Source organism: Xiphophorus maculatus, chromosome 15 (genome assembly GCF_002775205.1).
Source record: "Xiphophorus maculatus strain JP 163 A chromosome 15, X_maculatus-5.0-male, whole genome shotgun sequence".
Classification (NCBI taxonomy): Eukaryota; Metazoa; Chordata; class Actinopteri; order Cyprinodontiformes; family Poeciliidae; genus Xiphophorus; species Xiphophorus maculatus.
Window position 1 is genome coordinate 1,977,055 of NC_036457.1, and position 19,643 is coordinate 1,996,697.

At 36.4% G+C, this 19,643-nt stretch overlaps 1 protein-coding gene across 2 annotated transcripts in view; it reads right to left on the minus strand.

Moving 5' to 3' along the window:
• Positions 1-19,643, minus strand: part of fam184a (family with sequence similarity 184 member A) — a 129,090-nt gene that overhangs the window by 9,167 nt on the left and 100,280 nt on the right. For both annotated transcript variants that reach the window (XM_014473626.2, XM_005811844.3), the window contains exons 16-20: positions 17,916-18,043; positions 8,738-8,922; positions 5,986-6,132; positions 1,287-1,404; positions 563-667 (exon numbers count right to left, since the gene is read on the minus strand). In XM_014473626.2, coding sequence (XP_014329112.1) covers positions 563-667; positions 1,287-1,404; positions 5,986-6,132; positions 8,738-8,922; positions 17,916-18,043 — 683 coding nt within the window. The remainder of the gene's footprint in view (positions 1-562; positions 668-1,286; positions 1,405-5,985; positions 6,133-8,737; positions 8,923-17,915; positions 18,044-19,643) is intronic.

Below are 19,643 nucleotides of genomic sequence, written 5' to 3' on the forward strand. Positions count from 1 at the left end.
ACGTAAAAGTCGGATAAAACGAAACATTACTCTTTGAAAACAATCGGTTATGTGTCTGAATTAATAACATTTATATAAGTGGCTCAAATAAAATTTTAGGGGGTGAAAAGATCGAAATTGACTGCTGTGTAAAAGTTGCACAAAATAAAATGGGATTTGGGTCGCAGTCGGCTAGCCTCAGCTACTCCATGGTAGCTCCTATTTTTATCTTTTGGTTCTGCTGGAAGTTGAATCTCAGCTTTGGTCTCAAACTCGATTTAACCTCCATCCAGGTGACATCAGTCCTGACTCTGATGGGAATGTGTAACGTTTGGTTTTCAGGGTCTCCAACATGGATTGTTGCAAACTTTAAATGTGATTTATGGCTTTCTTCCTGCAATTCTTCCGAATACAAATGCTTGCCACATTTTTTAGGTTTTAAAAATAAAATGCTTCAAAATTTGTGGTCATGATGTGGAAAATGTTTGAATCCGAGTATAAAAACCTCAGCGATGAACGTCCTGTCTGCCTGATCTGCAGGTAAAATGCTTGTGGTTTAGCATCACAGCGTTGCAGGACCTACCTTAATGAGAGGGTTGATGACTCCTACGTTTGGACTGGCGTTGAATACTTTGTTGAAGTTGGTCTCCCTGTTGACAAGTTCCAGCTGGTAAAACTTCTTATCGTCCTGGAGGAGAAATTACTGTTAGCCGACAGGCAGTGGAGCAGCAGAGGACTGACGGGGGAGAGAACATTTCATTTCATTTAATAAGTTGTGCATGCAGAGTTTTCCAACTAAGACGCAGAGTTGGCTCTGCAGTTTTTCCTGCATTCATAAAATCTGCAGAAACAGCTGCTGACTTTTCAAACCGGCACTTTCAGTTTAAACTTTTCACCTTTCAAAGAATCTGGTTAGTAGCAAACTTAAAATATTTATTCCTCTTGCGTTTCACTTTCAGATTTTTTTATTTATTACTGGACTAAATTCCGTTTGCCGTTTCTAAACTGCTGAAACAGTTTTTTCCGCAGCTGCTGCAGGAAAATACACACACACACGCCAACACGCACACACATGCTCTCTAAGGATTTTGCCTCATGAAAATTTGTACAAACCAGTAAGAAGTCTCAGTTATCTATAAATATCTCACAAAGGAAGCGCTAAAACCAAACAGTGTCTCAATCCGAAGCCAGTCGCCTCATTCACATAAAGTAATACGCATGAATATGAAATATTTGGGTGAGATACAGCTACATTTTCCTTTTGCAAAGATAAAAGTCAAACATTTTTAATTTTCTTGGTTTCTTACCACCAGCTTCTTGACGAGAGATTCTCTCTCGGCGACCATCTCCTTCAGCTCGGCGATGACCTGCAGGTCTTCAGGTCGACTCTCTCTGTTCCTGAACTTCTCCTCTGTTCCCTCCAAACTGTGGGAGAACAGAACGAGATGGTTCGTCTTTGAAAAGCAGAAGTGGAGCCTGCTGCACAACCAACAAGAATGTAGCAAGTTGTTTCTGGTCGGTATGTCAACAACAAAACACTTCTCTTTTCTAGTGGCCATTGTACAGCAGTAAAACCAGTCGACCGAACATGCTGGAACTCTGTTGGGGTTGCTAGGTAACAGTGGATAGTGACTTAACAACTGGGAGGTTTTTGAAGAGGCTCGTTTTCCAAAAACGTTCATTTATTGCCCAAAAAAACGGTCAGGTGTGTTTTTAAGCACATGGTCTGTTTTTCTAACCCAAATTGAAGTATAAAAACTTTTGGAATGTAATTTTTGTATAACAGGTTCTCTTTAAAGGAACTACACCTCAGGTCCCGTTGAATGAAACGTTGCAAAGTAAAATACCCGTTTACCACTTGGTGACATTTCATTTCATTGTTGCAACATTAGCAAAAGTTGCATTTTTGAGGAAGGAGAATGTCCGGTAATTTGCAGGTGGTTTCATTGCCTCACAGCTTGGTGTACAGCTTTCATAATGGCATTTTTATTTCTTCTCGACGTTGACTAGTCGCGGTGACGCTATAGTGACGTAAGCGCAAAACGCTTCACAACTACTTGGAGGCTCATCAGCTATATTCAAATATTTTCAGTTTCTCTTTGGTAAATTATTTACATTTTTATACAATTTGAGCTGTCTGACAAACTCATCTAGTTCCCTTTTTCATTTCCTTGGAAAAATCTGTTTTGTCACGTGATTGCGACTTGTCGACTGGCCCAGGAAAAAGTCATTGCAGAGAAAAGAATCGACTAGTCAACTAATTGGTGCAACCCCTAGTTATTAGGAAGGCTTTCAACATGATCAGAGGATGGACGTTTCTGTCATTCTCAGATGGGAAAACAGAGATGATTTTGCTTCATTGAAGAGGAAATGCTCACATCTGCAGGACTTCATGAGGTTTTTCCCACCAGCAGATATTTGGTGCTATTTGCTGTGTGAGTACAGAGTGCAGAAAACAATGGGGAGGAAATAGCTGTTGGCTCATCTTAGTGAATTCATGCCCATGTGTTTTTACTAGCAGCTTGAACTTCATCTGAATTTGCTAAGAGCAAAAAGAAACTGAGGCCAAATGTTCAATGCGAAGAGATTTTGCACATGAATGCAACAATGTAAGCATCCTCTCCTGAGGGACCGGGGGAGCCTTGGTCATGACAGGCCAGGAAGTCTGCTTCATCCCAGGCATTTATGATACTTCTTTTCTATTTCAGGCTTCGGTTTGTTTGCAGACCATCAACCTGGTATTCTTCAACACATCTTGCAGGGTGAAAATCCACTGCAGGGGTCCGCTGATAAGAAACACGGCCGTCAAACGAGTCGGTAAAGACGCCAAGAGAGGTGCTGAAGAGCGGATTTTGAAAGTTGATGAACTGAAACTCACTTTGAGGTAAACATGAATTTCAGGAGGAAAAATTGTTGTTATCCTTTTAAGCTTCTAGCAGCACAGCAGCTTGTGTTGCAAGGCCTTAACATTTGCTGTACAGACGCAATATTTAACCACAAACAGGTCAAGGTAGAGCTGAAACGATTAATTGATTATTGAAATACTCATCAACTAATTTAGTAATTGATTAGTCATTCCTAGAGTATACAGACTCAAAAAAAGACTATTTGCTGAAAGGACAACATATTCAGAGCAGTAATAAAACCAAAACTATATGTAAAAACGCTTAAGTAGAAAAATATACAGAATGCGCCATTTTTTAAAATTGATTACTCGATTAATCGCCAGAATAATCAAGTACTAAAATAATCATTAGTTGCAATCGTAAAATGAATGTTTCTCCTAAGTTTGTTCCTTTTTTAATCTGGTTCCACAATTTGTATGTACCTGAGAGAATCCAAAGGACAGACTTATATTCCTTCACTTTCGATTAAACGGTTAATCGGATTCATCACGATGAATCGATTATAGAAATAATAGTCAACTAATTTAGTGCAACTGATCAGGCATACGCTAAAGGAATGCTGTTATTGCATTTCAGTGAATAAAATGTTTATTTCCTCATTTATTTAGTTTATTTTCATCTTTTACTGTATTTCTAATATTGTACAAAAGAGGGTTAAATGAAAAATCTTTAGAATACCTATTTGTTTTAGCCGATTAATTGTGAGAATATTTGATTAATTGTCAGACAGATAGATTAATCGATAACTAAAATAATTAAAATAATAAAAAATTTACATAAATCTACAGATTATTGTAAAGAGGAAGATGAACCAACGATGCAGATGAGCTGAAGGTCGATATTAAAGCAAACAACTTCTAAACTATTAACTGGCAAGAGGCGAGAGACACCAGGAGACTCAAACTGAGGATCTGTTTTTAATGTGAAATATAAATTTTTAAAGAAGTTTTCATTAAAAAATCTAGGAAAAAAACAAACAACCCTGTGAAGAGAACTTTAAAGACGATTCAAAAATGGAGAAGAGTTTTCTGAAACAAAGAGCAAAACAGAGCTAAACTCTCAGAGGCTTCAAAGTGTTTACAAGCCGTCGGCCTTGGCTTGCAAACTGTTGCCTCAGGCTTCCTTTAACCTTTTTTATCATTTCAAAGCTTGAAAATATAAAAAAAATACAAATAAAACTTTACTTGATGCACACCTTTAGGAAATGTAGGAAACTTTTATTTAGTTTTGTAACTTACAGTGAAAAATCTGGATCAATAGATACGAAAGGGTTGTTTTTATGTACACATAGTGATTAACGGTCAATGATAAGTGAAGGCTGCAGGTTTTCTGGCCATTTATTTGACCCAAATGGAAAATGAAACATTAAAATATGCATTAAATCCAATCAGTGCAGCTGAAGCCGTTACAGTGATTGATCAGGTAGGAATGGACTAAATTTGTTAAGATAGATTTGTGCTGTTCTTACTTAAATTAGTAAAAGTGAATTTTCCCCTAAGCAAAAAGCAGAAAAGCATCAACAGGAATTAAAGTCAGAAAGATGAAGAATAAAAACAGATGAGATTTAAGGTAAGCCATAAATTGAACTAACGCTGGAACTAAAATTATTTTAGTCGATTATTCTCACGATTAACTGATTAATCAATTAATCAGATAAGAAAATTTATACATTCTGTAGATTTTTCATTTAAGGATTGTTTGTACAAGATTGGAAATATATTAAAAGATAAAAAAAATAAACAATCCAATTATTTTTTTAAATAAGAAAACAAACATTTTGTTCCCTAAAGTTCAATAATATTTCATTCCTTTGATGTAGGTTGTAGCAAAAAATGCAACAGCAGCTACAAAAATACTTATGTTCTTAAATTAATAAAAGTTATTTTGCTTCTGTACAAAATAAAACAAAAAAGCATATATAAGAGTTGTTAAGTTTTTTTTATCTTAACTTTAACAGAGCTGGAGCTTTTAACCATAAACCAACTTAAAAATGCTGGAAAATGTAACTTTTTACAGGAAATTATAACAGAGATGAGATATTTTCTCCAGGAAGATGAACTACATTAAAGACTAAACTATTTTTTTTCTGTACAGACCAGCAGGTGGCGCTGTGCTGTCACCAGAATCCGACTGAAAAGGAGGTCAGCTATGATGAAGAGGGTGACTGCTGCCTTTAAGAACAGCAGAGCGTTTATTTCACTCATCCGTCTTCCTCTGACTTTCACTCTGACTCTCTTTATAAATTTCAGGTTCGGTCTGTTCGCCGCCAGCAACTAAAAACCTTCCACTTCCTCTGCTTTTCTTTTCCAGCATCCATTGTTTTCTCTCCTGTGACATTTTATCTGACAACTTTTTTTTTTCTTACACAAAACTGGCTTCAGCTAATGGCTGATGTCACCTTCATATCCCTGGAATAAAAACAACTTGGATCATCAGAAATAATTATATATATATATATACAGTATATACGTATATACATATATATATATATATACACACACATTTTAACTAAAATTATATCAACCTTCATAATTTCTCGCCATGATAAATCTATCTGGGTCACATTTTATCTAAATCTGCACATTAGTTTCCAACTCTGCTGACATTCAGACTGATGAGCCGAAATCCAAATTATTTAATATCCTCCAGAGTCTCTGTTCTTTTTGTTAAATTTTTACAGTAAAAGTATAGAAGAAGATTTATGGAAAATTTCAATAGAGGCCAGACTTTAAAAACGAAACCTACAAAAACGACTGGAAGGAAGAAAAGCTGGACAAACGGATAGATGGATGGAAACAGTTTTCAGACAACGTAAGGAGTAAAAATTCAGGACAATCACATTTTTTTTATGAATTGTAAAATTCTTTCATTAAATTCTAGAGTTTCCCAGATTTCTCAGTAAATCTGATTTGAACAACAAAATGTTTTCACTGAATTTGTCTCATTAATGTCCTAGCTAAAGTTTGCTCAGCATCGTTTTCCTCCATCTTGTGGAAATAAAGTCCAGTTTTTAATCTCTTTCCAACCAAATCCACAACAGATATTCTCCGTAACAGCCAAAGTCGAATTCGTTTTGCTCAAATTCGTTTTGCGTACATACAGAATCTGAAGAGCCGAGATCTTGTCCTTGAGGAGCTCCTGTGCTTTGTTGAAGTCCGACAGCATGTTCTGGGTCTCCCTGCTGTGGGCGGCGCTCAGCTCCGTCAGCTCCCGCTCGTGCCTCTTCATCAGCTCCTGTTCATGAGCCCTGAGGAGAGAGGAAGAGGAAGAGCTGAGCGAATCGCAGCATCGATCTGCTGAACTCTGCAGGTTAGTTTACACACGCATAATGAGCCCAACCCGAGCTGGAGCTGCAAAAAATCAACCCAGTTTATTAAGAAATGATGATAGCATGTCATTTTTTTACTTGGAAAAACGTAAATATGAAGTACAGATGTATAATTCAGCATTAAAAGCTCAGATTTGGGGGATGAGTTTGGGAAAACTTATGCAAGTTTTATTTTAATGTTTTAACATAAAATTGTTTTAAAAGTATAAAAACGTTCCTTCAGAAACAAAATCAGATTCAAAATTTAAACAATTACCCACTTTCTGATTGAAAGCCTTAATGTTTGCCAGCATTTTAAAGGAGTGTTGTGTTAAGTCTGGCGCCATCTATAGGCAAAGCTGCACACTGCAGCTGTTTCCTATATAATCATGAATCATGAATAAACATGAATTAAAATCTGGTTGAATTAATTATGTTTTATCCTGTATTTTAACTAATATCAAATAACTAAAATAATTAATTTCAGAAATGCAACTCAAATTGTAGAGCGACAAAAAACATGTGACTCCAGTAAACCACATTTATTAGCAAGCCAACGTCTCCTCCTGGATGGATGGATGGATGGATGGATGGATGGTTGGATGGATGGATGGATGGATGGATGGATGGATGGATGATCAGTTGGATGGAAGACAGCATGTCCATCCTTAATTTTTCTTCCTTGATCTGAACCAATTTGTTGTGGCATTGGGCCTTCACCGCCGTCATGGCCGCCGTCATGGCCGCCTGAACCAGGCGGCTCTGCGCCATTTTCCAGCAGAGCAGAACTGAAACAAATCTCCTCTTTCATCCCATCCAGCTCTGCGGTGCGGTGACGCACACAGAAAAATAAATAAAGAACCAGAAACAGATTTCATTTTAATCTGCAAATGGCCGACGTTTCGCCTGAAGACTCAATCAGGACGTGGCGACTGCATGCGTCTCCCGGGAGAAAACATAATTGATTGCTCTGAGGAGGAAGCGGGAGTGAGATTGGAAAAAGGAGACGCACGACGCATGGAAATAACTTAAACAACAAACCGCATGACAAAAAAAACAATGGCTGTAATTAAGATGGAGGGGAAAAAAATCAACCAAATGAAAGCAGTGAATGTGACATTAAATAATTTATTACGTCAAATAAACGATGGTGGAAGTTGATCGTCTTTGATGGAAGGATGTTTGATGAAAAAAGGAGAAGAAGGGATAATGAAGGAGTCTGCCTCTCACTCCGACTAGGCCGACTCTCCCTGAGGGGCGCACATCTTCCTCTTTTTTTATTTATCAGTCTATTTTTAACCACAATTCAGATCTTATGTAACAGAAGAGGCCTGTCAGCAAACTAATGGCGAATAACGGCGCAACAGGAGGGCGGCTGAAAAAACTAAACAAAAAACCTTGAAACACATAAAGATGACTGATTTCAACGCATCAGCTGCAGAAAACTGCTATAAAAATTCACATGGAGCCGCAGGGAACAACATGGCTACACATCAGGGTTTTTCTTTTCACCCAAAATAACTAAGATTCCCAATTCGATGATTTAATGAGAAGGGAAGCGAGGCGTCATCAAATATAATCAGGAGAGTTTAAATTTAGCACCAAAAGGTTGGAGACGGATCCACTGCTTAATGGATTTAAAGGAAACTTGTAATTCTTCCTTTAACAGGTCAGGATAGGCCTGTGGCCTAAACAAAACATGTTCATTATATTTTTTGCACAAAATTGTTCTTAGATTGTGAGACTTCAGTCGGCTCCGTCCTCCTGTCACTTTAAATCCAAATAACCTGCTGCTGGTCATGACCCCCAACTCAACACTTACACTCAAAATAGCTGCAAACGAATGCACAATTATTAATACCGTAGTACGTCTTTGAAAAGCAGAAGTGGAGCCTCCTGCACATCCAACAAGAATGGAGCATGTGGTTTCTGGATGTTAAATCAACAAAACACTTTTTACAGCGCTCACAGCCGTAAAACCAGCTGGCCAAACGTGCTGGAACGCAGCTGGGGTTGCTAGGTAACAGGGCTGGGACTGGATGGGGTTGCTAGGTAACATGGAAGGTCACTTAACAACTGGGAGGTTTTTTGAAATGGCTCATTTTCCAGACACCAAGAAACATTAACTTACTGATAAAAAACAACAGCTGGATGGTTTTTTAAGCGCTTGGCCTGTTTGTAGAAGCAGCTAAAGAGGATGTGAAAAAATGAACAAAATGTGAATTTTGCAGAATACGTCCCCTTTCATATCTTTAAACTCTTTACTCTCAACATGATTTACTGAAACATTGAAGTTTCAGTTTTACTCCAGTCTATATTAAATAAATGTTTTACACAGAGCCTCACTCTTTTAATTGATATAACTCTCTAAAACACTAATAAGGTAATATATATATATATATATATATATATATATATATATATATATATATATATATATGTACATGTGTGTATTCTGGTTTAAAAGCCTAAAATGAAGCCATCTCAAACTGTAACTGGATCTGGCAGAGGAAAACAATCATTTGGGCTTTGGGTTTCGTCTTACCGGATCTGCTGGTTGGCTTCGCTGCGGATCTTCAGCACCTCTTTGCCCTTCAGCTCCAGCTCCCTGGTCAGGGTGCTGATGTTCTCGTTGAGCGTGTGGATCTGGTGGTCCAGCTGAGCGATGTGGCTCTTCCTCCGGGAAACCTCCTCCTGCAGCTCAGAGATCCGGCTCAGCAGGTCCCGCTCCTGAAACCAGGGAACAAATTCAGTCCAATCATCAGCGTCTTTCTAAAGGCTTGAGATGGATCCCTGTTCAAGTATTTTTCAAGCATTTCCAAGGTAAGTTTTCCAACTTTTGCAGCATCACTTTACAGATAAAAACAACACAAATGGACTAAAAAAATTATTACTGTTATTAATAATGTTTTGTGATAGACAGCAGGGACAAAATAAATTACAATAATAGAAAATATATTTTTTAAATGTCATACACATTATACATCAGATTGATTTGAGAAAAAAACACTAATTTTACAAAAAAAATCCCAAAATGTCAACAACGTTGTTTAACGTATAAAATATAAACCAAATTAGGAATAATAAATATTCATTACATTGAAACAATCCAAACATATTTAGGGTAAATTACCTTCTTGCTCAAATTAAATGCTTAAACACAATATATAAAGAAAATCTCTGTGGCATTTAATAAATAGAAATAATTTTGTTGATTTTAACTGACCTAAAACAGACGAAGTTTAGTCTGATTTATCTTTAGACAGCGAGAAAAATGTGTGTATTTTCATCAGGTTTATGTAAATATCTGGATTCAGGTGCAAATAATGTTTTCCTAATTTGGATTATATATTACTAAATTGTTCCATTTGAATATCAAGCACTTTCAATGACTTTATACAGAAATCAAGCACTTCCCAAACCTTGAAAACATCAAATTAAATTCAAGAATTTTCAGGGATTTGTATGAACCCTGTACAGATTCCTGCTGATTGTTTAATTATTAGATTCAGGTGAATAAAAACACAGTAACATCAAAAAGTTGGTTCACATCAAAGCATATTAATGTTTTAGAATGGCCTAGTCAAAGTTCTGACTTAATTCCAACTAATGAAACTGGAAAATTAACAATCTCCATCCAATCTGATGCAGCTGGACCATTTTTTGCAAAGAGAAAATGGCTTGAAGAGACATCTTCTTTGTTAAAGCTAAGGGGTCTTCAACCTGAGGCTCCAGAGCCACAAGTGGCTCTTTGGACGTTCCAAAATGGCCCCTGATAACTTTGGCTAAAAATTAAAACAAACCAGTTAATGCTTTTATTACATATAATAATAAATGCATGTTTTAACATGAAATATTTGGCAAAATATTTGTTCATAAAAATGACACAAAAAGCACCAGTAACATGTTTTTAAAGTCACGAGACATTTGCGGCTCTAAATAATTTTTTTGGCTTTTCTGAGAGCAAAATGGCTCTTTGGGTCGTAGAAATTGCCAACCCTTGTGACAGAAAGTGTTCCCTCAGGGAGGATGGACACAAACACACTCAATGCAACACTTTCCTGACCCAAACCCACAGCCCGAGGAGAGCTGCATTACTGGATTAACTGGTCTACAGACAGAAGGAGCCCAGTGAGGAGGAAGGAGAGACGCCAGCGACTGAATCCATCTGCAGCCAGGCGCCGGCCTTGCATCCTCTCTGGAGCGGGATCAGTAGTTTCAGGAACAACATGTTGGCTGCTCAATAATAAAAACCAAAGCGAAGGAATGACAGTCCACTGTTTGGCTTCTCTGAGGCGTTTGGCTTCACAAATGGACGTACAAATTGTGGAAACTTGGAGGAGTGACAGGATTTGGAGATAAAAGAGGGACAAACATAGGAGGAACATGAATTTAAGGCTGCAGCTAATGATTAGATCTGTAATTATTTTATCAACTATTCAGATGATTAATCAATCATAACAAAAGATACAGATTTTTCACTTTATCCCTTAAGCCTTTTTTAAGTGGTAAAATTAGAAACACATTAAATTATTGTTTTTTAACATAAAATGCCACTTGAGTTTTAGTTAGAACATGTTAAACAGATAGTTTTCTTTCTTTAGTTTTTTTTTATCTTAAATGCAAAACATACATATTTTATATTTGGCTTAATTATTGCTCTGAGTGTGTTTTTTTCCCCCAGAAAATTGCATTTTGTTGAGTCTGTACACTGGAGTTAGTGATTAATCAGTTATTAAAATTAGTTGACGATTATCTCTACAATCAATTAATCACGATTAACCCGATTAATCAAAAGCTGAAGAATGCATCTCCATCCTTGTCCCTTGCAAATCAAAATACAAATTGCACAAAATATGGAGGAATATTCATCTTAGTGCTGCAACTAACAATTATTTTATTAATCAATTCTATTCTGACAATTATTGAGCAATCGGATAAACAAAATTAATTACTGCTTTGAATGTGTTGTTTTTTCAGCAGATGGCCTTTAATTGAGTCTGTATACTCCAGTTAACGATTACTAAATTAGTTGACAATTATTTCCATAATCGATTAATTGTGATTAATCGTTTAATCAATAAACTGGAAACTGGGAATGCCAGTCCATCCTTCGAATCAGCAAATTTACACAGAACTTCTGGAACCAGGGAGGAATAACAGGAATTAGTGATAAATACAGGCAGAAACGGAAGAATATTTGAAGTTTGTTCCTTGTTCTGTCAACTCTTCTGATGATTAATCGATTAGTTGACGATTATTTCAATAATTGATTCATTGTGACTCATAGCAATTTAATTGTTTCAACCCTAATTTATTTGAAGAGCAGTTTAAAACACTGAGATGCTTTCCAATGACCAACCTGGGAAACAAAAACATCAAATTATCAGAGAAAACCTGAAGCATCTTCCAATCACTTCCAAACAGAACCCTTAAATTAAATGTTGCTCCTTTTCAGGTGAATCTGATGTTAATTGTGTCTTCCCAACAAAAATCCCAACAAATCTCAACTTCAAGCTTGTTGGTTAAAATATGCCGCTTATATCCAGGTAAATGAGATTATAACAATAAGATTTTGGGTAAAGTGCTTTGAATCCGTCTGAACATAAAAGACAACAGCGCTCCAAACTGCCAGATTACTGCATATAAACATGACCAGTGGGTGAAATTACTCATGGCCACCTGCTGAGCTGCTCTCTTTTCCTTCTCAGCTCCTCAGGGACTCGAGACGTTTCTGTTGTGGTGTGAAACGGAGAATATGAGCAGCGATTTTCCCCAGCTGGGAGAGGAGGCAGCGAACAAACGGTGCGTAGGTTCAATGGAGCGCCCACACGGAGGCGACACAATGAGTCCATTATCAGGACGTCACTAACGAGTGACGCATCCGAAACTTCAACATGTTTTACACTTTGGCTTTAAAGGGAAACAGAAAATAGTTTTGACACCTTTTATTTAACGTCTGATATGCAGATGATACTCAGTTCTACATCACAACGTCACCAGGTGACCATGAACCCATCCAGGAATTGAACAGAAGCTAAAAACTGAACAATGTGGATGTGCCAAAACTTCATTCGGCTGAACAGAATCAAAATCGAAATAATTTTTTTACCTAAAGAGGAACGATCTAGAAATTATGCAGGAAGAATATTATGTGAAAATATTGAATTAACACCAGGAAGTTAAATGTTGGTCTTCCAACAATGAGCTTGAGACGCTTATCTTGAAAACTTTTGACCCAAGTCATACAGTTTAAAAAGCAATCCTGTCAAACACAGACAAAATGTGAATTTAAAGAAATACAGCAGATAATTTTTTTGTTATCCTAATTCACTTCAGCTATTTTATCTGATTTTACAGTTCAAATTAAATGTTTATTTCAATATGTAACGTGCAGCTGCAGTAATCAGTGTTTTCATAATAATTTGTAGATTCACTTCACAATTAAACCTCCATTTTCAGAACAGAACCAACAATCTAAATACTCATTTTATACTGTTGTGAAAGTTAAATGAAAGTTAAATAGATATGGTCCTATCTTTATAAATAAATAAATGTAGCTGCCATTTAAATCTAACAACCAGACCAGCCAAGTTACCATTAGAGACAAATTTGTTCTTCTAATGAGGCTTGAAAAGGAGAAAATGTTTCATCTGACGCATTAGAGAAGCACTTACCTTCATTACAATTAGATTCAGTAACTTTACTGTCCACTGACGATTGGCCCTCACTTTAAAACATTTCAACTAATTCAACTTGAATTTAAGACCATTTGTATGATTTGTGTTCAGTCTGTAAAGGTCATATTATTTGTTTGAAACACTTTTCTCTGTCCAGATCCTCTTTAAAAACCTAAACCTTTTCTTCACTTTTCTGCTTTTTGTTTACATCCATTTTTGTTCTGTAATTTTGAAATTATCAACTGAAGAATAATCCAAACAGAGAAGTCAATCTACAGCAAAATAGCTCAGAAAGTGAAGAATCAAAGTGGCCTAATCAAAGTCCAGATCTCAATGTGATTTAAACGCCGTGGTGCAAATAAAAATAAACTTTTATCAGTTATCCCTGCTAAAAATGATTAAATATTTTTCATTTTGGCTTCATGTTTGTTCAGTAAAAGGTGATATTGTAGAATCTGTTACACTGACATCATGTGCTGAAATTGATTACTTTCCTAAAACTAATAAATCCACAAGTTTAATGATGACAGTAAAAGACGGCAGCAGCTTTAAGCGTAACCTTATTGTCTATTTTAGAACAGTGGAGTAGAAATAAAACAGAATGTATAACAGTGAACGATCAGATCATTTAACAAAGTTTCTGTTTCCTGACCTGAAACGTGTTTGTAAAAACTCGGCGGGTCGCAGTCAGAGAGAGGAAGAGAAAGCAGAAAGGAAGGAGCGGTTTTAATCCGGAGCGACTAAACAGCGACTTCTGGCTTCAGAGAGATAACAGAGCCGCTTGCTGGGTGACGTCCCGAAACACCACAGACACTTTTCTGCTCCAAATCTCCTCTGGAGGCAGAAAATATTCCCTCCAAGGAACATTTTCAGGACCAAGAAACAAGACCTGTCGCAGTATATTTCTGCATTAAAGAGACAAGTGATAAGGTAACCGTTTTGTCATTACGGCTGAGAACCTCAGGGTGTTTTGTTGGGATTTTATGTCAGAGAAATGCAAAGTATTGTGAGGTGGCAGGGAAATGATTGATGGGTTGCAACTTTTTAAAACAGAAAAAACAGAAACAATTTACTGCCAACTTTACCAGATTTCTTTACAAACTTCCTCAAACTCAGATTAGATGGAAAATGTCTCTGAGATCATCACAAATTTTAACTGGATTTATATTTAGACTTTCTAACATTAATTTAGATATCTGCTGTGTGCTTAGTATCACTTTCAATTCACTTAAAAAATGATGTATTTTAAAAAATACATATTTCTATGTCATATTTAAGTTACTTACATCACTGTTAGTTTTATATATATTTTATAAATTGCTATCAGTTACGGTTATATTTGTATTACTAATATTTAACACCTTGTCAACTAATAAGCAATTTACCCTTGGCGATCAATAAACCTTTTTTCCTTCCTTCTTTCCCTCTCCAAAGGGAAATTAAATGTTGATGATGTTGTAGCTGTGGGAAGAAAGAATCTCCAGTAGCAGTCAGTCTCGCTATGTATCTGAACAACCCTCTGACTGAAGCTGGAGTAGGGGATATGATCCTGTTCTTTGTTTGAACTTTCTCTTCCTCCTCTCTGCTTTGCTTCCTTTTTGACCCCTGTGAGTTTTGGGGTCGTATTTCAGATGTTATTTGAGCTTTTGAGATGCTAATCAGTGGCTTCCAGTTGTAAAAACTATACCTTGTTGCCATGGATACATCCAAAAGTAAAAAGAAGTAGGAGCGAAAATACGTCCAGCTGCACAGCATTTAGAATCAGAGGGAATAATTGTATAAAATATGCAACAATTTAATCCAAAAATTAAGAGTAAAAGATAATATTGAGATTTCTGAAGAAGCGATTTTTAACTTGTTTTAGAAAATTTTGAGTTCAGGAAGACACTGCAAGAGATTATAATTAATCTAATTTCATGTTTCGGTGGATTTATATCTGATTACTGCAAATAAAAGCAAATAAGAAAAATTGGTAGAAAGACGTCGATTTGTCCTTCACAGGTCCAACCATTTGTGTTCAATATTGAAACTCATCCAGTTGAAACCTAAGGAAAAGGAAATTCTGAGCAGAAAGTCCTGGTTTCTTCACGCCGAGCGTTTAACTGAAGCAAAGAGAATCGATGTTTAGTTCCCGTTGGCAGGCTGCTGCTCTGAGGTGACGGATGGTTTATGAACTTCATGTGATTTAATAAACCGACGTTTATCAGTCAGACAACCGTCAGCAGAGGCAGCAACGTCCGCAGGACGATGTGTGAAATTTGCGATTTCAATTAGTTTTTCCCTTTGTTTGCCTCCTGAAACGCTCCATGCAGCCGCAGGCATCGCTACGGCTGAAATCAGGACTCTGATGGTTTTAACACAGTCAAGTTCAAGGACTTTTCAAGCATTTTCAAGGCAAGTTTTAAAACTTTTCCAAAGATAAAAACAATTAACTAAACAAAAAAGTTTATATTCATGATTACATGATATAATTTATTACTAATATTAATGGATTTTCACAGTATTCTACATAAGAAAATAAAGTAAAATATAACAAAATGTTTTGAAATTTCTCTCTCACATATCTTTAAAATCTATAACTTTGTTTAACATAGAAAATATAAAATGATCAATAAGTTATTGAGTTATTAGGAATGATAAATACTGATTACATTGAAACAATCCAAACTAATCAACCTTCCTGCTCTAATTAAATGTTTAAATATAACACACAAAATAATCCCTGAAAGGTTTTCTGACCTTTAGCAAATAGAAATAATTTTGGTAATTACAAAATTAAAAAAAGTTGATTCTGATTTAACTTCAGACAGCGAGGAAGAAATGTGTCGTTTAATTAAGTTGTATGATTCAAGTGTCAATAATGTTTTCCAAATTTAGGCTTTTAATCAAACATTAAATTAAACTTTATTACAAAACTGTGCAGTTTGAATATCAAGCACTTTAAAGGAGTTTATACAAAAACGAAGCACTTTCCAAACCTTAAATCTCAAGAATTTTCAAGGATTTAAACAAAAACACTGCAGCCCTACAATCTGCTTTGCTTTAGTTTAACTGCAGCATCTGAATGGAGTCATTGCTCTGATTTACTGCATGACTGGCAGTTCAGTTCAGACTCTAACGCTCAGATATTAACCTTTATTGACTTCTTGTCACCTCAGCAGCAAAAGATGGAGGGAATTAAAGACAACCAGCTGCGCATCTTTGGTAGAACATCTGAATCATAAGGTGACGAAAGAGGAACCCATGGCGTATGAGGGTAATTAGGATGATTTACAAGCAACAGTAGGACGGTTCCCTGCAGGGCAGGGATGGTGTGTGGGTGTGTGTGTGTGTGTGTGTGTGTGTGTGTGTGAGTCTGCATCCTAAAGCACGCTCACTTCATCATTTAATCATTTCACCATCCTCCCTCTAATTTCTCTGACTTCAAATGAAAAAAAAATGCAGCTAAGCAGTGAAAGTTTTCTGCACAGATAAAAATAATATGGGTCATGAGTGATGGAGGAAACTTTTATTATTGGGGGTTTCATTCCTAAAACTGAAGATAAAGTGCCAACATTTCAGCTGTAATTCCCTAATTTAACTGGCTTTAGTTTTCCTTGATTAAAACTATAATAAACTTTCTGTTGCTTAGGAAATCTGCTAAACACCTTTTAGCTTCAGGACGCTCTCCAAATGTTTTTATGCCTTAACAGTGAAATATATAAAAAAACGTTTTAGAGTCGAGGCTTGACGTTTTCCAGTTTACATTATTTTTGAATGATTCAAAAGGTTAGGTTTACTAACCACGAGTTCACTTAAAAAGAATCTTAGATCTGCAAAAATTAGAGGAAGCTAACGCTAAATCACTATCAGATAAAGAAAAGTTAACAGAAACAAACATTAAACCATTAAACACATACACAAATTTGAAGAAGCCAATGCTAAATAACTAAACACATGATAAATTTAGCAGAAGCTAACGCTAAACCATAAACACATAAAAATGTGACTTATAGCCGTTACTTTCTACTCAATATTAAAGAATTACAGACTTAAAACCAGCTATCATATCTTGTTTTTAAGTTAGTTTCGTCTTCTTTCAAGTGTATAACAATATTTGTACTGAAACTAGACCAGGATTACTTGGTAAGATTTAATGTTTTTTCAGTGTAGGAGCAATGAATCTAAAAGAACTTGTCATTTTTACAGTTTCATGAAGAATCTGAAGGAGCAAATGGTTAAAATTTTAAATCTAGGGTGAGAAAACTCTCCAGGTCTGATTGAGAAGCGATGGTTAGTTATCAAAAAGCAAGTAGAGAAATAAAAACCGATAAACTGCGGCTGCATTTCTGTTACAAATGTGAGCAAAACTTTGCTAATATTCTGTTAATGTCAAGAAATAGAATTTTGTAATTGTAGTGTTTCCATAAAATAAGAATAAGTTTAAGTGATAAATCATTAATAAACTTCCCGTGCCATCATCCTCCCACCACTTCCTGTTGTCGTCTTCTTCGTGGTTTCCACCAGTAGCAACATCTAGTTGTTAATCATGTGATTCATGTGATGTGAAAAACGGGACTTCAATAATAAATTAAAAAACTTCCATTAAGCGAATTCATTTTCTTAATGTCAAATTGCACAATCAAATGATCAACGGAATCGCAGCTTTGATGACCGTCAGTCAGGATTTGATCAACGCTGAAAATATCGACTCCTGATGCATTTGCAGCTTTGCTAAAACTTTGAGTCGTTAAAATAATCTACACTTCATTTGTCTCAGGAGGAAGTTCTTCAGAAAGCTTCCTCAGACCCGACTTTAATGACGCGATCTCGCCGCCGCCCATCAGACAGACGAAGTCTGAAGTGTTCGGGAGGATTCAGACGAGACGGCAGAGTCGTTCATCATGCAGCGCGGCTGGCAGCTTCAGCAGAAACCATTAACGTCACACTGATTATTACAATTAAATGCTAAAACACAGTTCAGTCCGCAGCTGTCAATCCGAGATTTATGATCATCTGATAATGAAAGCGTGGCTGAGAACAGATAAGAGATGAAGGTTCTACCTGGCTCTGGTTGTCCTCCAGGACTTTCTCCAGCTCGGCCTTGGCAGCTGCAGACTCCTGGTGGTGGGCCTGCCGCAGGTGTTCGATGGCCGAGGCGTGGATGTGGTTCAGCTCCGATCGCAGAGAGGCTGCAGGACGACGACAACAAGGAAGAATTTATCTTTCAAGAGGAAAAAAAGAGGCTGAACATGAAGGAGTTAGAAAGCTCTGGAAAGACAAAGGAACTTGCTTTTTCGAAAAAATCGTCCAGATGGCCACGATTTTTTAAGATGGTCATCAAGGAAAATTAATTTTTTCACTAAATTTGTCAATATTTTTCCCTGATGAATATTTTTGCTGTCAAGTCCTACATGACTGGACCCTCAGAAAACATATTTACTGACATATTTCTTTTAATTTTTCATGATGGTTAGTATGGTTGTCATGAAAAATAAATGTTTGAACTAAAATCTTCAATTAATGTGTCCAGTGTCTAACAATAGCCAACACGTTTTGAATCATAGAAATCATTTATATTTTCTTGATCTTATGTTTACTTTTCCATTGAACATTTTTCAAAATGGCCACCATGGTGGTAATGGAGGAAATATGTTAGCACTAAAATTAGCAGATGCCAGTGGTAATCAAAACATTAGGTTCACTCACCACTAGTCTGTTAAATCTTTGCTCTGCTAATGCTAGGCACATACAAAAATTTGAAGAAACTAATGCTAAGCTGCTAAACACATAAAAAATTTAGCAGAAGCTAACACTAAAACGCTAACGAAATTTCGTTCTGTATACACCGTGTGCATGCAAAATGACAATAAAGTCAGTCTAAGTCTAAACATATAACAAAATTAGCAGAAGCTAACACTGAACCACGAACACATACAAAAAGTTGCAGAAACTAACCCTAATCCACAAAACAGATGAGGAAAAATTAACAGAAGATCATAAAAAATTGTTAAATACATACAAATGTTTGAGGAAGCTATGGCTAAACTTCTAAACACATTAAAACAATTAGCAGAAGCTAATGCTAACCATTAAGACAACTGACTCTCAGTCTGTCACGTCTTCCGACTGGTATGAGACTCGCACACCAGTAGCATTTTATTACAATAATTAGTTTAAAGGTTCAAAAAATGTCGGCCATGTTGAAAAATGACCGCCATCCTCTAGAAACACTTGAAAGATTTTTACAGGAGCCAAACTCTGAACAAAGAGGAGAGCATCTGCTTCCTTTAGCAGATTTAATCCTCACTTCAAACATCTGTTATTGCAAATGGAGCAAAAGAAAGAGGAAACGTTTTCAGCTTTTCTATCAACAGGCTGTATTTCCCTGTAGTGAATAATGTCTGAAAACACAAAACCCTGAGCGGGGAAGAGTATGAAAATTGGTGGAGGAAGTGATAATGAGAAAAGGAGGGTAATAAAAGGATGTCAAGAAGCAGGAAGAGAGAGACGGATGGAAGGAGCTCTGCAGTGTCAGGACCGAGACATGAAGGTTAATGGAGGCCCATTCATCTCACTCTGCCGCACGGCGCTACCACTATAAACTGGGTGGTCCTCATATTTTAATACGCCTCAGATATATTTAGTGCAGATTTAACTCCTCTGGCATTTATTTTATCCAATTTCTCATATATGTTTGAATATATTTATAGACACTGACCCAAATTGTGTTGTTTTATTAAACAAATTTGAGTTTTTTAAAAACCTTTAACTCGCCATTTAAGGAAATTT